Source organism: Peromyscus maniculatus, chromosome 5 (genome assembly GCF_049852395.1).
Source record: "Peromyscus maniculatus bairdii isolate BWxNUB_F1_BW_parent chromosome 5, HU_Pman_BW_mat_3.1, whole genome shotgun sequence".
NCBI lineage: Eukaryota > Metazoa > Chordata > Mammalia > Rodentia > Cricetidae > Peromyscus > Peromyscus maniculatus.
In genome coordinates, this window is record NC_134856.1 from 79,089,049 (window position 1) to 79,112,085 (window position 23,037).

Consider the following 23,037-nt stretch of genomic DNA (forward strand, 5'->3'; position numbering starts at 1 on the left):
TCTTGCTTACAGAGAAACCATCTTTACTATTGAAAGTTTCACCAATAGTTGCTCAGAAAACCCCAGAAGCTTGGATTCTGGCAACTAGTGAGTATTTAAATATAAAATTAGTGTGTGCTTAAAAATAGTTATTGAGCTGAACATAGAGGCATACATCCAGAATTCCAACACTCGGGCAATAGAAACAGTAAGATAATGAGTTCAAGGCCAGCTTGAGCTATATCTAGAGTCCTTTCTCAAATAAAGCCATCATCAATACCACCACCATCATCATCATCAGTCTTGAGAGGGAATTGAGCAGTTCAAAGATGAGAGAGAAAAAGCTCTTGATGTTGGCAAATGCAGTTAGGTATTTATCAAGCCCAGAAGCCTCACTACCCAGGTATTGCCAACCCTGTAACTTTGATTAGCACCATAAGGAAACCACAGTGAGAAAGTGTACACTGACTATCTGGGAAGACAGCTCAGTCAGTAACGTACCTGATGAACTAGTACAAGAACCTAATTTTGAGCCCCCAGAACCCAAGTAAAAAGCAGGACATGGTGGTTTGCTCAGATAACCCCACCATTGGGATTCAGTGTGTCCTGAGGCACACTGGCCAGCCATCCTAACCTAACTGCTGGGCCCCAGGTCCCCAAAGACCCTGCCTCAAAAAACAAGGCAGATGGACCCTAAGAAAAAAACAAGCAAGGTAGGCCTTTGTCTTACACACACACACACACACACACACACACACACACCACTGCACACTAGAGACAGCCAGTGAACTGCTAACAACAGTTTAAATGGTGTGATGATGACAGATGAACAGTGTATTTCTAAGGACTAATAGCAGTTTGGGGCAAAATGAAGTTTTTTCGATCCTCAACTCTGTAGCGTGGCAATGTCAATGTGTGCAGAAGAGACTTGCTTTGTGTCCAGTGCCCCCTGTAGCAAGGCAGATCTCAGAGCAGAGAATAACCTTGAACCTCTGATCTGTGGCTCCTGACTCCAGAGTGCTGGAATTGCAATTCCGCAATTCCAGCTTCTGCCTGAGTTCCTGATCTGACCTCACAATGTCCACCGTGACCTAGACATATAAGCCAGCTTAACTCTTTTGTTCCTGAAGTCTCTGTCATCAGTGTTTCATCACAGCAACAGCAAGAGTACTAGAACACTGCCCAGTGCAATCAGTCACTGGAAAACCTCACCCTTTTGTTGAAAGAGGCCAACAAATTAATCCTATGAAGACCCAAAAGGTCAACAAATAACCTGTGCATCATTTCATGCAGTGAGACAAAAGATCCTGGTTAGTTTGTGGTTCATTACATTCCTGTGGGGTAGGCCTTCCATTTTGTATCATCAAGTTGGGGGAGACAGAGCAATGATGTTATTACGGAGCATTTGTTAATGACTGACGCCGTTAAGAGGTTCACAAGCCACATTGTTACTATGCAAACAGCATAAAGCAGACTCACTCAAAGGCAGCCAGGACACCACGAGGCAACATGACTTGGAGAGCCGCCATTGTGTATGTAATCCAGGCATCATTTTGTGGATCACAACTGTAAAATAGGAAAATAAAGAATTATAAAGTACAATATAAAACTTAAATATATATATATATATATATATATATATATGCTATGATACAATACAATATTACATTTCGAATACAGTGTTATTGAAGACAGATTCAGAACCTCCGACATAGTTCTCAGGAATTCTCAAAGACCCTAAAAAGCCCATAGTTTGAGAGCCAATGGAAATAACAGTAAAGATTGGAAACAGATGAGCAATATGAGAGATCCAGCTGTGGGGAACAGCAGGAAGGGCAAAAGGAGAGGTGTGGTCTCTATACCCAGTGAGACTCCATTGGAGAAAACTGATTTCCCATTTGCCATCAGGTATCAATAGCAGATAGCCTCTCGGTGAGGGGTGGAGCCTGTGTCCACTTTTCCCCTCAGTGCTGGGATCCCATCTAGCTTGAACCTGAGCCGGTCGTGTGCACTAGCCTCTGGGGGCTCATATGTGCAGCAGTCCCCTTGTGTCTGGAAGACACTGTCAAACCCACCTTTAATGCATTCAGAAGCTCCCGTTCCTAAATCTAGAAGCAGCAAGAGGAAAATTCTCCATCTAGAACCAGTGCAGATATGCAGTTCTTGCTAATTTTTTTTGCTAAAGATATGGCTTCTAATACAGTAATTTAATTTTCTACCAAGGCTTTATTGAACTTGGAGATTAATGAAGACATTTTGGGTTTTTTGAGACATTTTTGGTTAGTTTTCTTGTCGATCCATACTCACTATGTAATCCAGGATGACTTCTAATTCACAGCAACCCTCCTGCCTCATCCTCTCGCTTGTTGAGATTATAGGTATGAGCCAATATAACCAGTGAAAACTACTATCTGGGGGCTTTGGGGATTTTTTGGCTTTGTTTCCTTGGTTTGGTTTTTGCAGTGCAGGAGATTGAACCCAGAGCTTTGTGCATTCTAGGCAAGTATCTACCACAGAACTTAGAGTTCCTTTGAGATACCTTCCAAATTCTATATTGTTTTGTATTGAGACAAGTCTTTGCAGCCTAGACTGGTAGATGAGCCTCACACTCTTAAGTATTCCAGACTGGCCTTTAATTCCTGATCTTCCTGCCTGCCAAGTGCTAGGGTCATGGGCATGCACCACCACCACCACCCCCAGATCTGAAAGCTTCTTCACTGAGGGCTGTCCTGGTTTGGTTTTTGTTAGCCTGAAAACTGCTGGAATTATCGAGGAAAAGGCTCCTCAATTGAGAAAATGCCTCCATCAGATTGCCTGTAGTTAAGTCTGTGGGGCATTTTCTTGATTAATGATTATAGTGGGTGGGACCAGCTTACTGTGGGTGGTACCTCCCCAAGTAGGTAGTCCTGGGTTATACAAGAAAGTAGACTGAACAAGTGATGAGCTATAAGCCAGTAGGCAATGTTCCTCCAAGGCTTTCGCTTCAGTTCCTGCTTCTGGGTTCCAGCCTTGAGTTTCTGCCCTGACTTCTCTGCATAATGGAGTGTGATCTTGGAGTTATAAGATTAAATAAATCCTGTACTTCCTGGGTTGCTTTTGGTTATGGTGTGTTATCATGGCAATAGAAACACTAATTGAAACAAAAGTTTAGAGGCATGGACCACTGAGTGTGGGATTATAATTCTTACCCATTGAACCTTATTACTTGCCTGTGTGATGGCTCATGTCTGAGGCTGAATTAGGGGGATTGCCATCAGTTTGAGGCTAGCCTAGTCTATAGCAAGAGTTCTAGATAAGCTTTGGCTACAGAGTGAGATTCTGTCTCAAACCAAAACAAAATATGGTATATCGTTACCAGAGTGCTTCCTGTGTGAGTAAATTAGATTAAAATCATCAAGTACTAGCAAATATTTCTACATTTTATAAATCACTTTAACACATAAATTTTAAAAAAATCCAACTTTCAGCTGAAATGGAAATGACAGGCAAGAATAGACATCAGAGAATGACACCTTGAGCATAAGTTGTTTCAAATGAATAGAATTATTCTATTAGAAACTAGACAATTAGAAAGAAAAGGCAAAGATATAGTTACTTTAAATACATTAAAGTTACATTTCATGGCCTGTGCTTATCATGTATAAAAACGAGGGCTTACTAGGGCAGAAAATTCATTCATAGGAAAAATCTAACCTGTAAGAAGATTTGAACAAAATTTTTATAATCCAAATAGTTGGATCCGTTCCAAGAGGCCCAGCACTGTATTATAGGTGGGGATGTGCTGTTAACTGTTTGATGTGCTGAAATTCTGATGTCTGAGAGGAATCCAAGGGCTCTGTGATACAGCACCTGCCATTTTCTGCTATATAAATGTCCCTACCATGGTTGTTTTAGCATGCCAACACCATGTTAGAAAATATGGATGCTGGGAAGAGATGTCCAAGCACACATCACTGCATGATGTTTTCCTTTATGGATGAAGTAGACATAAGTAATATTAGTAACATTGGTTATAATAAAATATAGTTAAGCATAATTGATTTTTGACTGTTGTATTTGTATAAGTTAATTTATATAATATAATTTTTAATAACATTTTACTTATTTTGAAATTTTTGTTCAGGTACACAAGGTATCTTGATCTACCCCCTCCTTCTCCCTCCAACTCCCCCCAGAATCCTTCCCAATGTCTCTCCTTCCCACCTCATGTCTTGTTATTTATCTATTATGCTGTGATTTAACAGCTGACCTCAGAGTTTCTGAAATCTTGGCCAATAACCCTCAGGAGCATTCCGATCCCCGCAACCGGAATTCCTAGCAGGGAGAAGCAGAGACTGTGGTAAACACCTTTAAGTGCACAGGACAGACTCCAGGCGCATCTACAGCTTCAGTAGCACCGAGGCTGAGCAGCCCTACTCTGGGTCTTCCATGTGACATAAGATGTGAAACATTTCTTTATAACTTTCCTCTTTCAGATAACAAGCATCTGTAATCCCTGTGGGTCCCCTTGTCCTTCACAAGCAGTAACTCCAGAAAATCCTTGTACTTATTCCTTTTTAGAACCCAAATTTTCTGGGGCATGGTTCTTTTTAACTATTTAAGAACAAATATTATATTAACTAAATATATGTTAACCTGGCATAGTGGCACATGCCTTAAATCCCAAGCACTTGGGAGGCAGAAGCAGGCTCCATAATGAGATCCTGTCTTTAAAAAACAAAACTCAAATATGTACATATATGTAAACAGATGTATGTAAAATACAAGATATAGATATATAGATATATATAATTAAAAACAGGAGGCACATGAATGGTTAGTCTGATATTTGAATAGATTGGATGGACATTTAAAGGAAAGATAAATGTACAGACATTTGGAAGGATGGATAAATGCGTCATAGTTGGATGGTTGTTGGGATGGACAGATAAATGGATGGATGGATGGATGGATGGATGGATGAATGGATAGATGGATGGATGGATGGATAAAATAAAAGGACAATAAAAAAAGAAAATTTTGCACTGGACATAGAAAACAACTGAGTGTGTAGCAGTATTTTTAAGAGTCTTCAGGGACACACATTTAAACAAATGTTTTTACTTTCAGAGAAAGAACGATCCCTATGCTCTTGCATCCCTGGTGTCTTTTGCAGTGAAGAAGATGCCTTATAAAGACCAGCCAGCAACACTCCCCACAGGAAGCATAGCAGTGAGTATCCCTTTAAGAACCACAGGTACAAATTCTGTACTTATTAATGTAATATAAATTAATATAAGTGATTTCTAAAGCACTGTCCAGCTTGGGCATGGTCAAAACACTTACATGGATTAGAAAATATTGATCCTCTTAATCCCACCATTTCCTCTTTCATTCTAGAAATTTCCCAGTGCCTTTTGATCTAGCTATTAAATTTTCATATACATTTCTACATTAAAAACTACAGGTGCAAGACTCATGCTATACAGTTCTTTTTAAGTCAGTTGTTCTGTTTCAGAGAAACACATTCCAATAGAAACAATGCTCATAACAAAACCATACTGATTCTGTCATTTTGATAACAGCATGGTTACGCTGTGAGGGAGAGAGGAAACTTTTCCAGACCAGCTGCAGACTTTTAGAGCTCTCTGTCCTTTTCACACCAAGAACAATTCTGAGTTGAGAGGTGGGGGAAATACGAGCTTCCGATGAACAAACATTGCCTTTTAAAATCAAGGCTGTTAAACATCACTGAACTTGATAGCTGCTTCAGAACAATTTTTAACATCTTCAGGAGTGTGGCAAACCCATGCACAGATAAGAAGCGTGTCCCCAAGAGCATCAGTAGGATGGTTACAAAACATTGCCTCTACAGTTACTTACAAAAATAATCTAACCCTGAAAAACTCAGTTCTCCTTTAAAAAAAATATTAAAGCCAGGCATGGTGACACACACCTTTAACTCCAGAACTCAAGAGGAAGAAGCAGGCAGATCTCTGTGAGTTTGAGGCCAACCTGGTCTATTTAATGATTTCCAGGACAGCCAGAGATACATAGTGAGATCCTGTCTTGAAACAAACAAACAAACAAAAACAGTATTAAAGTTTCAAGCATCATCACTTAGTTATCAGTGAATATTTACAGCCTCCAACTTGAACTTTGGGTCTCTAGACATTTGTTATTCAAAATGTGGCTTGTAAACCAAGATCCTGGGCATCTTCTGGGAGCTGGTTAGAAATATAGACGAAAGCTTCACTCTAAGCATGTATTGAATGAGAATTATCAGGACATCCACACAGTCAGGTTTGTGAAGTACTCCTTTAGAATGTATGATCCCTTTGTTATCTAATCAGTCCAGCCTAGGTCTTCCATTTCACTGTGGTGGATCATCTTCGTAGCCTAACTGACCTTCAGTAATTGAAATATGGGGTTGAAGAAACAGTTCAGTCAGTAAATTGCTTGCCTTGCAAGCATGAGTCCAGTATCTGGAACCCACATTTTTTTAAAGGAGAAGGGGACTGGAGAGATGGTTAAGAGTGCTGATTGCTGTTTCAGAGGACCCGAGTTTGATTCTCAGCCCCCCCCCCCCCATGGTAGCACACACCATCTGTCTGTAACTCCCAGATAGGTCCAGGTAATCCAGTGCCCTCTTCTGGCCTCTGTGGGTACCAGCTGTGCATGCAGTGGACAGACTTACATGCCCACAAAACACCCATACAAAAAAACAGGTCAAAATAAAATAAAATAAAGCAGAAGGCTTGATGATGATGCACACCTGTACCCCCAGCACTGAGGAGGCAGATACCGGCTCAATAGGCCTCAGGCTCCCTGGCAAGCCTGCCTCACCTACTTTACCAATTCTAGGCCAGTGAGAAACCCTGTCTCAAAACAAAAATAAAAACAAAAGTGGACTGTGCCTAAGGAACAACACATGAAGTTGCTCTCTGTCTCCACATATGTGCACATGCATATGCACACATAGACATACACTAAAAACATAAATGAGATAGATTATCTATTTATTATTCATGCAGTCTCAACTTTGAGTATACAATTAGAATCATTACTCACGCAACTTTGAACACATGTAGAAATGTATACATCCTGAGACCTCACTCCATGCGTCTAGACTACATAGGTCTAAGGCAGGACCCTGCAATCGTGCTTTGCAACCCTTACAGGAGGAAATTCCTTAGGGGAATTCAAGGCTGAGAAATTTAACACCACAGATCACTTAGAAGAAAAGCAAAGGCTTTGAAGCCCTTCAGTCCAATTTGAAACTGTATCTATCACATGGAACTGTTAAGATAATTAATAAAATTACATAACCAAAGTCTTAGTGGTTTGCAAGAGATAATTAAGTCTCCAGCCATCCCCAAATGTCTTCTCTTCTCTGTCTAAGTCTAGTAAGCCCACACTGGAAATGACCATAAAGATTTGAGCAATGCATCTTACAGCCAGCACGGCCACATCTTTCTTCATTTAGATCACTTCTCTTTCTCTCACAAGTTGTCTGCTCTAGCCTGGATTTATGCTCAGCCCAGAAAACGGAGGCTTAGGGCTTTTAATACAGAGTGTTCCTCCAAAGAGGTTCAAAGACTTGCAGCTCTCAGGGAGATAAATCCAGACCCCTTTTGTTTTCTTGGAGCACGTGTTTCATAACAGAAACACATGTTCCAGTCGACTCCATCAACAGGAGTGCATCTTTCAGGGCTGGCTACAGGTGACAGCCCGCTGTTCTCAGCTCAGCTCAAAAGATCCATGAAATGATCAAATGCATGCTTCCTCCCACGGCACCATCCGCTACCATATTAAAAACGAAAAAAGGCCCGTTATCTGATGACGATGATTTACCGCATCATTTAGATAGAGGTTATTGGAAAAACATTTAGGAAGGGAAATGCTTTCAAGTCTCCTAATATCTGACTCACAGGAGAAGATCTTGCCAGTACAAAGTTAGCTGTTCAGTGTTAGGGAACCGGCCTTTCTGTGGCTTGGAGAGAACTCTGGCTGGAGGGGGCAGACATTTTGTTGAGAAGGTTCTCAAAGGTCTCTCCATTCTGTCTCTCAGAAAGAGCCCAGCCAAAGAGAATTGCTGTATGGTGGGAGAGTTGGTTCAGTTAGTCACTTGAGAATCAGCCAATATCCATCCAGGCACTGGGGAAGACTTTGTAGTGAGACTAGCTGATATATGATTGTTTTCTTGGACTCTGGTGTGCGATGGTTGGTTGGTTTGTACTTCCTTTTGAACGTAGTCATAATTCAGCCATATCTTGAGGTAAAAGTAATCTCTGCTTATGTAGAAAATAGTCCCTGCCTGCTGTTCACATTGTATCTGAGTTGCTAACACATGAACTCCTCTCAGAGGTGAGGTAGGGATCGTATGGTTTAGAGGATACCAATGTACCTTAAGTTATCACAGCACAGGAAAGAAAGAAAGAAAACAAAGATTATTCAGTTACTTGAATGCTTTTTTTTTTTCTTTTTTTGGCTGACCAGTGAGACATAGCCATTCGTATGTCATTCAACAAACACCCAATTCCACAATTTACATCTTGGAGAGATAGTATAAATGCAAAAGTGATTATTATTATAAACTTCATGAAAATCCTTATGTCAAAAAATCTCTGCTGTAAATTGCAAATACATTTCATTTTCAGAATTTTTTCACAAAACTTCAACATTTATAAACAGAATTCTTGAATGAAATGTTTTTGTGGAGTATAGACTTCTGGTAGGGTGACGTAACTCCAAGAGCTGTTAAATGTGTGCTCAGCTGCTCCTCTTTGTGTTTCTGTTTTGTTCTAAATGGCATTGTAGGTAAAGCATCTCCGTACATTTATTAAAACATTCACCCAACCCCATTGCAGTATGTTTACATAAGACTTTGTGATATGTAAACACACATGTCAATGTTAATTACAGTTGCAAACACAAAGAAGCTGTTTCCTCCCACCTTGGTGGTTTTTTTTTTAATCAAAATACCAAAAAATATAACATAAATGTCAATGATAGAGTGTAGGCATATTGAAGTTTATTTACAGTCTTTCAACCATATTGAAAAATAGCAAGATTTATGATATGATGAAGGTAAGATTAAATGTTCCCTGCTTAGGATCACTTTGAGAAAATCCAACTGCTTATAATTTATAGATTCTACTTCCTAAAGCCACAGATAAGGATAATAAGTGAGTTGCTAAGTTTTTATACTATTCCTTTAAATAGCTTCAAGTTCCTGATAAGCAAAATGCATGAAAGCAAATAGTTGATTTGTTGGCAGGCAACTGGACACCCCACTACATTTAAGTCCTCCAGTTACTCAATATTAACCTTTGCTGGGAAGCTGAAGAACCCAATCACAAGCTCACATTCAGAAAATAAATTTTTAAAGTTTCCAATTTTTTTGAGAGGGAAAGAGAGAGCGAGCACACACACACTCACACACGCTCTCTCACACACAGGCACACAGGAACCTAGTGGAGGTCAGAGGATAACTCAGGAGTTGGTTCTTTCCTGCCATCTTGTGGAATCCAGGGGTTGCACTCAGGTCATCAGGCCTGGGCACAAGGGCTTCTATGCAGTGCAGGCTCTAAGGTAAACACTTGCTATGATGTATGCTCTGTACTCTGCTATGAGGCAGACAAATCTTACAATGAGGAGCTTGGATATGTCAGAGGTCAGAAGAGGAAGTCACATCTCCTGGAGCTGGATTTATGGGTAGTTGCAGGTTCTGGGAATCAAACTCCCATCCTTTGCAAAAGCAGCCAAGTGCTCTTAACTACTGAACTATCTCTCCAGGCCCTCTGGGGCAGAATCTTTGTTACTGATTACTACCAAGCAGTCATTCATGAGAAGCCTCCTTCATACTGCCTTTGTTTATTCCTGTTTGTTAGGGCTGACACAAATGGCTTCACTCTCATTCTGACAATTTTTTTAATTGTCATCAAGTAATTCCATAAAAATGCAAGATAGGGTCTTTCACGATGACTCAATGGGAAAGAGCATGTGCTGCCAATTCTGATGACCTGAGCTCTAGTCATAGAATTCACATGGTGCAAGGAGAGAGCTGACTCTAGGAAGGTGTTCTAGAGACATGCATACACACTAGATAGATGGATGGATGGATGGATGGATGGATGGATGGATGGATGGATGGATGGATGGGTGGGCAGACAGACGGACAGACGGACGGATAGACAGACGGACGGATAGACAGACAGACAGACAGACAGACAGACAGATAGATAGATAGATAGATAGATAGATAGATAGATAGATAGATGATAGATAGATAGATGCAGGGTAATAATAGTAATAAATTACTAGCCTTAAGTTCTCAGCTCTCATTTATTACTAGATCACAAAGTCTATAGATGAAGAGACCCAGTGCTGACATTAACTAGTGACATTAACTCTTGAATATCTAATATTTCATGCTTGTTCACAAATTCACCTTTCAGTGAGATTAGCTGAGCTACATGAAGAGCTGTGTGGATATACTTGACACTCACAGCTCTTAGTCTATTTTTCCACATAGAAGTTCACACCAATTTAAGCTCGTCTTTGCCATCTTATTGGCTACCAGTTTACCTGGATTTCAGTCTAGGGTTCCATGATTACAAGTCTTGGAAGTTCCTTGTCTGTGTATCCTGCATATTGGGTGTTAACAGCTTAGATGCAAGATTGTAAAACATCCATAGCGAACTTCTGCCCTCCAGGATTCTCCCATTGTCCTGTAAGCCTGTATTTAAGACCTCCTCCCTCCTTCAATAAATGGCATTAGGCATTAAAAAAAAAGAAAAGAAAAGAAATGACTACTGAAGGAGAATCAGCCTTCCCCAGGGAGGAGTCCCCACTTGGTTATCTGCTATACAATAATTGGCCCTAAAAATGTGTATATAGACAAGCAATGCCAAATGCACTCAGCAGGTTGTATTTATGTACTTACTAACTTATATATAAATGATTATATATAATAATAACAAGTATAAAAAAAGTTACCCACCCAACAAGTATCTGCTATTAGATTTTCACACAGCCTCCTAGACATGGGTGTGTGCCTGTTTTAGAGAGCCCAAGGTCAATCACTATGGCCTCCTAATCTCCCCTGGAATTCTTTCAGCTATTCTGAGAATTGCTTCAGAATGATCTCCAGTAGCAAACCGGCAGTTCCTGTTTATCTCATCAGAAAGTTTCAAGTTAGCACTCACTTGCTTCCTTTTGTTTTCAGATTAAGACGTCGGTTATTTGGGCCACTCCCAATGTCTCCTTCTCCATTCCATTGTGGGTCATAATATTAGCAATCCTTCTTGGTTTGCTGGTTCTGGCCATATTAACTTTAGCTTTATGGAAGGTAAGCTAGTTTTTTTTTTCTTTTTTACTTTTCCTTTGGGGTTCAGAAGCCATTGAGGGGGTGAAAGGACATTGTTGGGAATTATTAAATATAACGATAAAGCTTTAAGTTGCTGATTTTGATAAATCCTCAGGACAGAGGAAAATTGTGTCTATTTTGCTTTGGAATTTAACATGTATCAAGCTAATGTCTTAGAAAATGAGGGGTAAACAGTTTCCACCCTGAAGGTTTTTTTAGCCCAGGGCTTTACACAGACTTAGACAAGCCTTTCTCTCCTGAGTTACAATCCAAGCCATTACCTTGAGATTTCTTATAAACTAATTTATTGAATAACTGTCTTAAGATCTGAGCTCTTCTTTTCAATGTGCTCAGAGTAATGGTATCATCATCAAGACTTCTTTTTCTTTTCAGTTAACCAGGAAGTTGTGTGTTTTATTGGCATGAGTCTATCATCAATCCTTTGAATTTCTCTTTAAAAGCAATGCAACTATGCAGCTCATATAGGTTGATTCTCATATTTTTCATTTCAACTACTAGGCCAAATAGGCCATGCATAAGGTGCGTGGAGTTAGTTTTCCATCTCACCAATTAGACTGTCTTTCATAGGAAACCTTAATGAATTGTTAGCTATGTCCTGCTGAGGCTTTGTAGAAGTTTGTAAGAGCATCAGATTTATAGCCAAGTGACTTGTCCACCCGCCAAGTTCTACAGAGTCTCTCACTCTAAATGAAAAACAGTGTCACAGTGACATGACTAGAAGACTAACTATCCCACTCACATCTTAGTCAGCCACTATTGTGTGGCTCTCCAAGAGCATGGCATTTATAAGTCTTGAAACAATGGGCAGCAGTATGCTTTATAGAACTGTAAACTTAGAAAACTTGGTTTAAGTTAAAGAATAGCTTTTCAAATCATTATCAGCTGCCTGTACTGTCCAGAGTCTATATATTCTCTGACATGCATGTAGAGATAACTTTAGCATTATTCTGCTGTTTATGGTAACTGGGTAGCATTCTATATGCTAAATGAGAGAATACCCCACTGGTCTTACAGAAGAACTCTTTCTGTGTTCCCACATGAGAAACAACAAATAATAATTCAAGTTCTAGGGTTCTAGGAAAATATGCAACCTCTAGGGTTAAATTCAATAGAAAGATTATTCTGGAATCATCTTTCCCAGAGTACTGGTAAACCTGTAGAAAGTCACAAGGATGTCTCATCCTACCTGGTGCTGTCATTGACACAAATCACAAATTGGATCTTCCTCTAAATATTGTATGTCCCACCAAGTCTAGAAGAACAGACACAGAAATATCACTTCTTCCTGTAATGTGTCCTAAGTACCCTACAGAGCACCACAGGAAACGAGACTTGTCAGGTCAGTTGTCATGCACCATGAGAAAAGCAGACAGAAAAGCAGAGGGATCCTTAGAACACTGGTTATAGTACAGGAAATCATCTAAGATCTGTGAGTGGCTTCTATAAAGTGAGGACATTCTGCCACTACTTCTTATGTGGCAGGAGAAAGGACACAGATGCTCTGCCAACCTTGTCTGAGCAATGAATTCTCCCCATAGGTAATCAACACTCCTATTTTCACTCTCAATTTGGATAGCATCCATATATTCCCAGGTTTCTTACAAAATAATGTACAAAATGCACATTCCTTAAATAAGGTATTCCACAAACTCCCCAAATGACTTGATTTTTCTTTCTCCTAGTGTGGATTCTTTGATAGAGCAAGACCTCCTCAGGATGAAATGACAGACAGGGAACAACTGACAAGCGACAAGACACCAGAGGCATGACTCGGAAACATGAAGACCTACAATTCAAACACTGGTCCTGTTCACAGAAAGACAGAAGGGACACAAGAGTGAAGTGATCATAGCCTTCCATACCTGCCAGTGACGTAAGGAATGGAAGGGTACCTGATGATCACCTCATCTACTTCATGCATTGACATGGAGTGCAGAGAACCCTGTGGGAAAAGAAACCACCAACACTGTAGAAACAATCAGCAGTCATGACAATTTCTTTTGCGTCCACCATTTCACATCTGGCTGACATTTTGGAATGGCTGTGGGAACTAAGGCGGCTGTCCAGATCAACCCAATGTGACTTGCAGAAATGATTCCTACAGAGATGGGATGAACGGAGATTGAACACTACTGTAACCCAATGGAATCTCTGACACCTCCCTATGGAAGAGAAACCTTTTCTAAGGATGTGATGGCTCAGGGAGACAAAGCAATATGTTGTCAGGACTGTGAAAGTACTTGTGGAACAACAAAGATAATTTCATTAAGTGAGGACAAAAAAATGTATTTATTTATTTTCCATTTCTCTAGGTAGAGAACCAGGCCATCTAGAGGATTTGGAAATCAAGATATAGTTGGCTAGATTTCAACATCACTCAGCTTGTTTCTTCTTAAGATAACGGCTCTGCGCAGATAACATGTTTAATTGGGCTTCTTTGTGTGTAAGACAGTGTTGTACACAGATTGCTATTAGGAGTCTGTGTTGCTTAATATCTTGGTGCCTTCTGCCTGGAGTTACTTTTCTTCATGCTCTCCAGGAACTCACATCTGCATAATTCAACACAACATTTTGTATTTATAGTTTCTTTTATTCATGTAAAAAAAAAACTATTTCCACTGATTTCTTTCAAGCATTAATTTCAAGATACTCACTACCCTGGTGGCATTTAAAAGTACTGGCACAATTTGTAGAGTCCATATAAAAAACAATTTAACAATATGGGTGAACATTATTTTAATAGCTATAGTAAACACCAATATTAAGCTTGGGATCTACACACCTGTTTTTGTTGTAATACCTCACACTTATATAAAAGAGAAAATGTGTTGAGCATAAATAAGATGGAGATATATGAAGTTAACCAGGTGTGAGACAAATAGAAAACTCACTCCTAAGGACCTAACAATACTTTTTACAGCTTTATTACCTACTCCTTACTATTAATCTTTCCTCGAACGTAACCTTGGAAAATAATTACCATCATCTTTACTTAAGCATCCAGAAAATGTTGCTTAAAGCTCTTGTAAATAATCCATAATCATTTGTAATGTTACCATTTTGAAGTAATATTGACCAGCCAAATTCATAAGATGGTCTGCACAAGTTTATATCCTTTTTATAATAAGGAAAAATTGCTATGGAGAAATGCTGAACAAAATGTTATGTGCAATATATAAAAGACCTATGTATCTGAGGCATGTTTACACTGGCGTTAGTTATTTTTTAAATTAATATCCTGAATACTAAGTCTGATACAACAAGCTGACCAAAATCCTAACGTTTACAAAGCACTCTGGAAAATCTGTGTCTCAATTTCAACAGTGACACTTTATTTGAAAGACGAGCCAAACTCACAGACAGTAAATTTTATGTGGTGCCTTAACCTGGAAAGGAGCCACTTGGCTTCAGTTGCCAAAGTTCCTTGGAAAGCAAATGAAAGGCACAGAGACAGACATTGTTGCTGTTCATCTTCCCCTACTTGCCAATTAAATCTGTCCTGGTAGCTGATTCGAGTTTATCAGGACCTCACATCTAGTTCCCAGTCTGTGCGGCTAGTGTCTGGGGAGTCTTGCACTTGCCTCAAAGAGTTTTGAGGATTCCATACCAGCCTCTGGAGTTGCCTTCACTGTTAGTCTATTTAATAGAATCAGTTTCATAGACAGAAAGCCATCTATATAATATGATTTAAGAGATGACGAACAGCTCTCTTTACGATACACAATGATTTAACTTTTGTGATTTCTGATGTGGGACCAATACAAACTCCTCAGAAGTTTGGAATGAATCTCTGGTCTTGAAAGAACTCAAGAAAACTCTTAGGGATACATATAGGAACTGGGGGAGACAGTTTATACAGCCATATGGGGAAACTAGAGATGCCAGGGGAAGGAGAGACCAATACAGAAAAAAAGATATGGGGAAATCAAGGGGAAACCATGGCTTCCCAATGTCTCCACTATGGAAGTGCAGGGGGATGTCATCCACATGCACACAGAAACCTGAGGTCAAGTGAACCCTCCAGTGGTATGTTCTCAGACACCCCATCCTCACAGAGAACACTGAGTATACAACAATGCTCACAGTATTGCTGAGTCTTTCATAACTCATGTGCTGGGCTTCACCAGGAGACTATCTGTATTTCTCTTCATTAAGTTCTTTTTTCTACTTCTTGAAGCTGTTTTGTTTCTTTTTTTGTTTGGTTTGGTTTGGTTTGGTTTGGTTTTATATAAGACACGGGGAAATGAGCAGATTTCATAAACTTGGAGATTTTTATACAGTAAAGTAATAATGTTCTACTCATCACTGAAATCCAAATCTTAGAACTCTTGCTTTATTTAAATACATGTGTAGAAATGGTGGGGATTTTTATGTACCTATTTACATTGTCACCAATAAAATTAAAAATTAAAGACACAAAAGCGTGTGTAAGCAGCACCCCCCATGGCCTCTGCATCGGCTCCTGTCATGTTTAAGTTCCTTTCCTGTCGTTGTTGTTTTTGCTCTTATGGCTCTTTGGGGGGCCCACCACCTAGCTCCCAAATAAATTACACATGAAGACTTTTTCTTGTTATAAATGCTTAGCCTTAGCTTGGCTTGTTTCTAGCCATATTTTCTTAAATTACCCCATCTATCGTTGGCCTCAGGGCTTTTATCTTTCTCTATTCCTGTATACCTTTTCTTTCTTGCTTGCGCCATGTCTGGCTGTATAGCTGGGTGCATGGGTGGCTGGCCCCTAAAGTTCATCTCCTTCCTCTTTCATTGTTTGATCTTTCCTCTTTCCTCCCAGATTTCTTCTTTATATTCTCTCTGCCTGACAACCCTGCCTATCCTTTCTCCTGCCTTGCTATTGGCTGTTCAGCTCTTTATTAGACCATCAGGGGATTTAGACAGGCACAGTAACACAGCTTCACAGAGTTAAACAAATGCAACATAAAAGAATGCAACACATCTTTGTATCATTAAACAAATGTTCCACAGCATAAAGAAATGTAACACATCTTTAATATTCTGTAACAATTTCCTAACTTCTTTCGATGATGAACAGCAATATGGAAGTATGCTATGGAATATAATTCTGTATGCTGTGAATATATGTTTCTCTGATTGGTTGATAAATAAAATGCTGATTGGCCAGTAGCCAGGCAGGAAGTATAGGCAGGATAAGCAGACAAGGAGAATGCTGGGAAGAGGAAGGCTGAGTCAGGAGAAACCAGCCTGCCGTCCACAGAGCAGCATGTAATGGAACACAGGTAAAGCCATGGATTAACAGAAATGGGCTGAGTTTAAGTGTAAGAGCTAGTCAGTGGAAAGCCTGAGCTAACGGCCAGAGTTTTGTTTGTTTGTTTGGTTTTGGTTTTGGTTTTGGTTTTGGTTTTGGTTTATCAAGACAGGGTTTCTCTGTGTAGTTTTAGTGCCTGTCCTGGATCTCACTCTGTAGACCAGGCTGGCCTCAAACTCACAGAGATCCACCTGGCTCTGCCTCCCGAGTGCTGGGATTAAAGGCATGCGCCACCACTGCCTGGCTGGCCAAACAGTTTTAATTAATATAAGCTTCTGTATGTTTACTTGGGTCTGAGCGGCTGTGGACTGAGTGAGTCACAGGAAAACTCCAGCTACAAAAGTATAAGCTGAAACTTTCCTCTCCCAACTTGCTGTTTGGTCATGGTGCTTTGTCACAGCAATAGAAACCCTGAATAAAACAATTGCTTAATGGCTTTTGCAGAGGACTAAAATCCAGTTCCCAGCACCCACACCAGAGCAGAGGGCTCACAACCACCTGTAACTCCAGTTCCAGAGATCATAATCCCTCTTTTGACCTCCTTGAGCACCCATACACACATGTACAGACCCCCACACAGACATACACATAACTTAAAAAAAGAATGCATGAGCAATATTTTAGAAAAAAGTATCACCAGGTTATATGTACAAGGTATATGTAAAACCCAAATATACTTTATGCCTAGATATGGATCTAATCCCTAATTATCTCAACGTGGTGTGAGTGTGAAATGTCTTCATAAGCTTATGCATTTGAACAGTTGGGCTCCATCTGGAGACACTGTTTGGGGAAAATTCTTAAGGAGAGTCTATGAGAGGAAGTGGTCACTGACATGGGTGGTATAGACACTGAGAGTTTGAAACCAGGCCCCGCCTCACTTCCTGTCTACTCTGCCTTTTTGTTCCTTGCAATGTTCAGATTCTCAACCACGTGTCAGCTGCCATGAACACCACCCCACTTTACCCATCCACCCTAGTGGACTGTCCCCTCCCTAACCATGAACTAGGATAAATGTTTCCTCCTTCATGAAGCTCCTAGTCAGGTATTGGGTCACTGTAGTGTGGAAAGGAACTAATACTCTCATCGTGCATCTCTGATAAGGATAATGACTATTCACCCCATAACAGATACCAAAGTTCTACTCAGTCAGTGAGATGTCACGCTCTACTATCCCCTTCTTGTTGGAAGTAGCTGTTCCTAAGTCTCAGATATTAAGAACAGCATTAAAATCAATACATTTATTTTATAATAAATACATAATTTATTATAAAAAGCAGGTTCTCTCTGCTTTTTGTTCACTAAGAAATGGACTTTGTAAGACTAGAGATTGCTCACTCAAAGGAAATGATGATATTTGTAGCTCTCCATAAACAACATGTTGCTCTTAAGAAAACTAAATGAATTTACACTGACCTAAACATACCTTTTCCTTCACAATCCTGTCATCAGTATTTAAACAGTTGCATGATTACTTCAAAGTTTTACTTTATTTTAATCTGTAGTACATTTAAAAATTAAATAAATTTAATGAACACACTTAATTTTGAGTTTTAATATTTAATCATGCACTCAACACACATCAATTTTTTGCTAATGCCCTGTAAAATATTTAACTTCTCACTACTCTTCTGAATGGCCTTCCTGAATCCCAGTGAGAAGAACTTACATTTGCCTACTTTCCCGGTAGCTTAGAGCAATAGGATGGGCCCTCTGCTTTATATTACACGTCACTCACATTTTCAAACCTAAGCGTATCTAATGGCATGTGGTCACTCAGGAAATCATGCAAAACCAGTGCTAAGTTTCAATATTCTTGGTGCTGAAGGTTGAGACAGAATCACCAGGCTAACACAAACCCATGTGAGTGGGGCTGGACTTGTCTGATGCATACAGATAGCTATGACCTGGGCTAGCCCCAGTGCTTAAAGCTTATACGTACTATTAGTGAGGACAAAGACAGGCTCTTACTGGTCTGTGCTTGTAGAAACTGCTTTATAGTTGCATGTAGCAGGTGGGGATTGGCCTACTAACCAATTCTTTGATAACTTGAACACTTCCAGCCTTTCTATATGTGGATAACCCAACTGCACCAATACTCTCTAAACATTGATCTAACTTTCGGATTCCTACATTGGATAAGATAAAATAAGGAGCAATCCTTGCAGAGTTTACTGACAAGGTACAAGTCCTTGTGCATTTACCACTTACTCTGTAAAATCTGTACCATTCCCCACAGAAGAACTCCATAGAAAGACCCCTCTAGTGCCTTCAGGAAGATCGGAGATTTGAAATTTATTAGAGTACACAATATTTTGGGGAACACAATACCACCACATTTCCTCTCTTTTTGTCTAAAATTAAAAAAGCTTATAACTAATACAAGAAAAACTATCTTCAATAAGTATATGCAATATACAGTCAAGATTACATTAACAATGTCTAGTCCATTAACATTTGACAGATACAGACAAAAAACTCCATTATATATATTAACAACGTCCAGTCCAGTAACATCTGATAAACTCAGACCAAAAAATTTTCATTACTTATCTTATTTAAAACAAGTAGTTCCTTTTTAAAAGTAGATTCCATAATCTCCCTTATAGCAATGAATATGAAGACTGCCTCCAGGGCATCTAATGTTCTTGGTTTTCTGTAAATACAAAAGATTTTTCTCTTATAGGACTCTAATTTGTAGCAGGAATCTTAATAGTTCTTTTTAATAAAATCAAACTTGTGGCCAGTTATTGGGGTGAACACTGGAAGGTCAGAGAGCCAGAACAAGCCACAGTTACCTCACCTCGCCAGATCCTCCGCGGCTCTTGTTTCCTCAGACTGGAGGCCTCTGAGTCCTCATCCAGAATGAGTCTCAGCTGAACTGCTGCTCATAAACCTGAAAGCTTAACCAGCCAAATGCTTCTAGTTCCTGGTCTTCATGCCTTATATTCCTTTCTGCTATCTACCATCACTCCCTGGGATTAAAGGTTCACTTTTTGGGATTAAAGGCGTGAGTCACCATGCCTGGCTGTTTCCAATGTGGCCTTGAACTCACAGAGATCCAGAGGGATTTCTGCCTCTGGAATGCTAGGATTAAAGGCATGAGTGCCACCATTTACTAGCCTAAGTATCTAGTGGCTTTTCTGTTCTCTGACCCCAGATAAGTTTATTAGCATACACAATATTTGGGGGAATACAATACCACATAATTATTTTAAAATGTTGATTTCTTTTACAAGAAGTTTAAAGCATCAAAACATCAGACTTTACACTCATTTGGAATCTGAGTAAAACCATATTCCCCCAGTGATGCTTCATTCAATGGTGAATTTAGCATTGAGTGTGTGCATAAGGTAGGACCCACTTGCCATTTAATCTCTCCCAATCCCACCTCCAAAATACCATCTGTCTGACTCACTGCCTTTAGATTGTTTATGAGCAGATTTTCTGTTATTTATGATTGTTGGTCAAGATCCATATGGAAATGTAGCCTGATACCATGGCCTCCAGACAATAAAAAGTCTCAGATTTTTATTCCACTGGTGCCATGATACAACACAGTAGGAATGTTCTTAACATCTGTGATGTTGCTTATTTTGATGGTTCACTGTGCTGCAGAAACATCCATATCAGCAACAAATTGCATTGCTAGCCAACTGTGAGGTGGGCTTTTCATAAAAGGTAGTTACAGTGTAACCTCCCTGGTTTTAAACTGTTAGCTTTCATTCACTTGGTGTACCATAAGCTACACACAGATCTAAATGTTTATCACTCTAATGATTTTTTTTTATTTGAGAACATAGTATCTGGCCTACGTCCTGATCTTCCAAAGCTACCATGAATTGGACCACTTAAAACAACACAAATGTATTGTCTCAAAGTCTAAAAGATTAGGGGTTCTGCCGTGCTCTGTCCTGTGAGGGACACACCTGTTTCCCTGCCACTCTCCCAGCCTGTTCATCTTGGGCACTTCGGGCCTTGCAGAGCTCTAGTACCAACGTCACCTCTTTACCTGGCACACTCACAGCAATCCCCACAGCATCTTCCTTCTGTGGATAGCATGACAATGTTCCCCATCTCTAAGGACACTAGTTACGCTGAATCAAGGTCTCTCTTACTGCCATCACTTAGATTCGCTAACCTCAACAAAGCCCTCTTTCCACACGCGATTGCACTCTGAGATTCTGGGCTCTAAGACGTTACCATGCTCCTTAGTTTTATGGGTTTTGTGGGGAGCGAATCAACTCAACCCCCTCCTTCAGTGGTGCCTGCTGTGCAAGACATCTTGACAAAGTAAATGCGAAATAAGGAGAAGCTGAAGGCTTTAAAGACAATTACTTTATATTACTCTTTTAGCTTCCATTAATCCAACAATATGCCTTAGTAATGGATTTATCAAGATTTCCATCCATTTGCTAGTTCCATGTACACAATAGATTTTAACTACATCTTTAGGTCACTTACCCTCTGCTCTACTGTACACTTCAGTTTCTCACCACAGTCACCCACATTCTTATTCTCCATTTTCATTACCCTTGAAATAATACATTTTTTTTCTCATGGACAATATGGATTATTGTAAATATTTTGATCATTAGAATTTTGGTGTTGAATGTTTCCTGTGTGAAGGTGTAGACCCCAAAGCACTCCTGAGACGTGGTAAAGCCACTAGGAGCTAAGGCCCAGTACGGGAGGTCCGTGGATCATGGGGCATGCCTGGAAGGGGGTTGGGGGACCCCACTCCCTTCCTTTCTCTCTGCTGCTGCCTGGCTTCTGTTGGAAATGGTTCTGTTCCACCACATGCCCCTCGCTTTTGTCATCAAACATCCTCACCAGAGACTTGCTGCAGTGGGACCACTTCCCCATGGACTTGAACTTCCAAAACTATGTGCTAAATGCAACTTCCCTTGCCAAGTTTCTTATTTCAAACATTATGATAGGTGTGGAAAGCTGCCTCATGCAATGGGGTAGCTAAGTAAACTCCTTCCCGGAAGATGTTGATCCCTGCATTAGCAAGAAGTCCCTGTTGATCTGGAGGCATGGTCCTTGTACTCACTCACTGTTTAAACCCAGAGTGATGCTGAGCTGAGAAAACCGCTATCAAAACAGATGATGGAAACAAGATCATAAATCAAAAAAATAACTAGAATTCTCTGGGAACATGTGGTATGTGGCACCAAGCCACATACGTGTGGTAGGAGAGGGAGCTTGTCAACAACAAGAAGAAAGGCAGGCCCAGCATGCCATGGATGGGGAGAGATACCTGACAGTGGACATCATTCTGATCTTACAAACAGGGGGACAGGCAGAGATAGCTCCCATCATCTCTTGCTTCCCATCCACCTGTCCACTCCTCCCCCCACCTTCCATTCCACTGGTTTAATGAAGTGGACAGTCTCAGCTCTAGGTGGAAAAGAGGTACTGGGCTCAACTTCAAACATAGCAAGGAAAGAGAGGCGTTTGTCACCTAAGAGCAGGGTAGGCAGCAGCAGATGGGGGAAGTTATTCTGAGTAAATGTCCCTACCAGATTGGCCCGTGGAGAAGCTCTTGATTCATTATTAATATGAAAGGCCCAAGTCACTATGGGTGGTGCCACCCCTAAGCTGCTGGTCCTGAGTGCTATAAAAAAGCAGGCTGAGCAAGCTATGAGAACAATAAAGAAAGCATCACTCCTTCATGGCCTTTGCATCAGCTCCTATCTCCAGATTCCTGCCCTGTGTGGCTTCCTGCCCTGACTTCCATCATTAATGGAGTGTGACCTGAGAGTAATAAACTGAAATAAAATCCTTTCTTTTCCAAGTTGTTATGGTCATGGTGTTTCACCACTGCAATAGAAACTCCAACCAAAACACCCACTAAGAGAGCAGCATGATAGCTAAAGTGTGTGCAAGGCTGCTAGATATAAAATACAGAACTGAATCCTTCTACTGAGATTTACACACATCATTAAACATTGTCAATGTCTTCTGACACCCAAAAAGATTAGCAGATGCTTTTCTGGTTTTCAAAGTATCTGGTAATAGAAATCCTCATGTTCCCAGTCATTGATCAGAATAGGAGCTGACCACCAACTCCACAGGGATTTGGGGGCTTGAGAACCATATATGTTATCAATATTCCTGGTAGCAAAAATCTACATGCTAAAAGCCTAAGTGATCTGATAATTAAATTCGTCAAGGAAAATATATCTAAACATTTTCTATTTCACTTTAGAAAATGATGAATTCATATACACGTGCTGTCCTGTCCACAAACCATTGCTGTCTAATGGCCCCATTGCCTGAGAGGCAATTATGATATTTCATTTTCATCTTTTGCAAACTAAAACTAAAGAAGGATTAGCCTGGACCAATAGAATTCCAATTTAACCCTCAACCTAGGTTAAGGTTCTTCTGATTCTGTTAA

The 23,037-nt window shown here is 40.1% G+C and overlaps 1 protein-coding gene across 2 annotated transcripts in view; it reads left to right on the plus strand.

The window, feature by feature from the left end:
- Itga8 (integrin subunit alpha 8) overlaps positions 1 to 15,771 on the plus strand; it is a 176,845-nt gene extending 161,074 nt beyond the window's left edge. For both annotated transcript variants that reach the window (XR_013051452.1, XM_006985924.4), the window contains 3 exons: positions 5,089 to 5,190; positions 11,189 to 11,311; positions 13,033 to 15,771. Coding sequence is in view for 1 of the 2 variants with exons in the window: in XM_006985924.4 (XP_006985986.2) it covers positions 5,089 to 5,190; positions 11,189 to 11,311; positions 13,033 to 13,119 (312 nt within the window). In the remaining variant the exon portion in view is untranslated. The remainder of the gene's footprint in view (positions 1 to 5,088; positions 5,191 to 11,188; positions 11,312 to 13,032) is intronic.
- Positions 15,772 to 23,037: the final 7,266 nt, after the last annotated feature.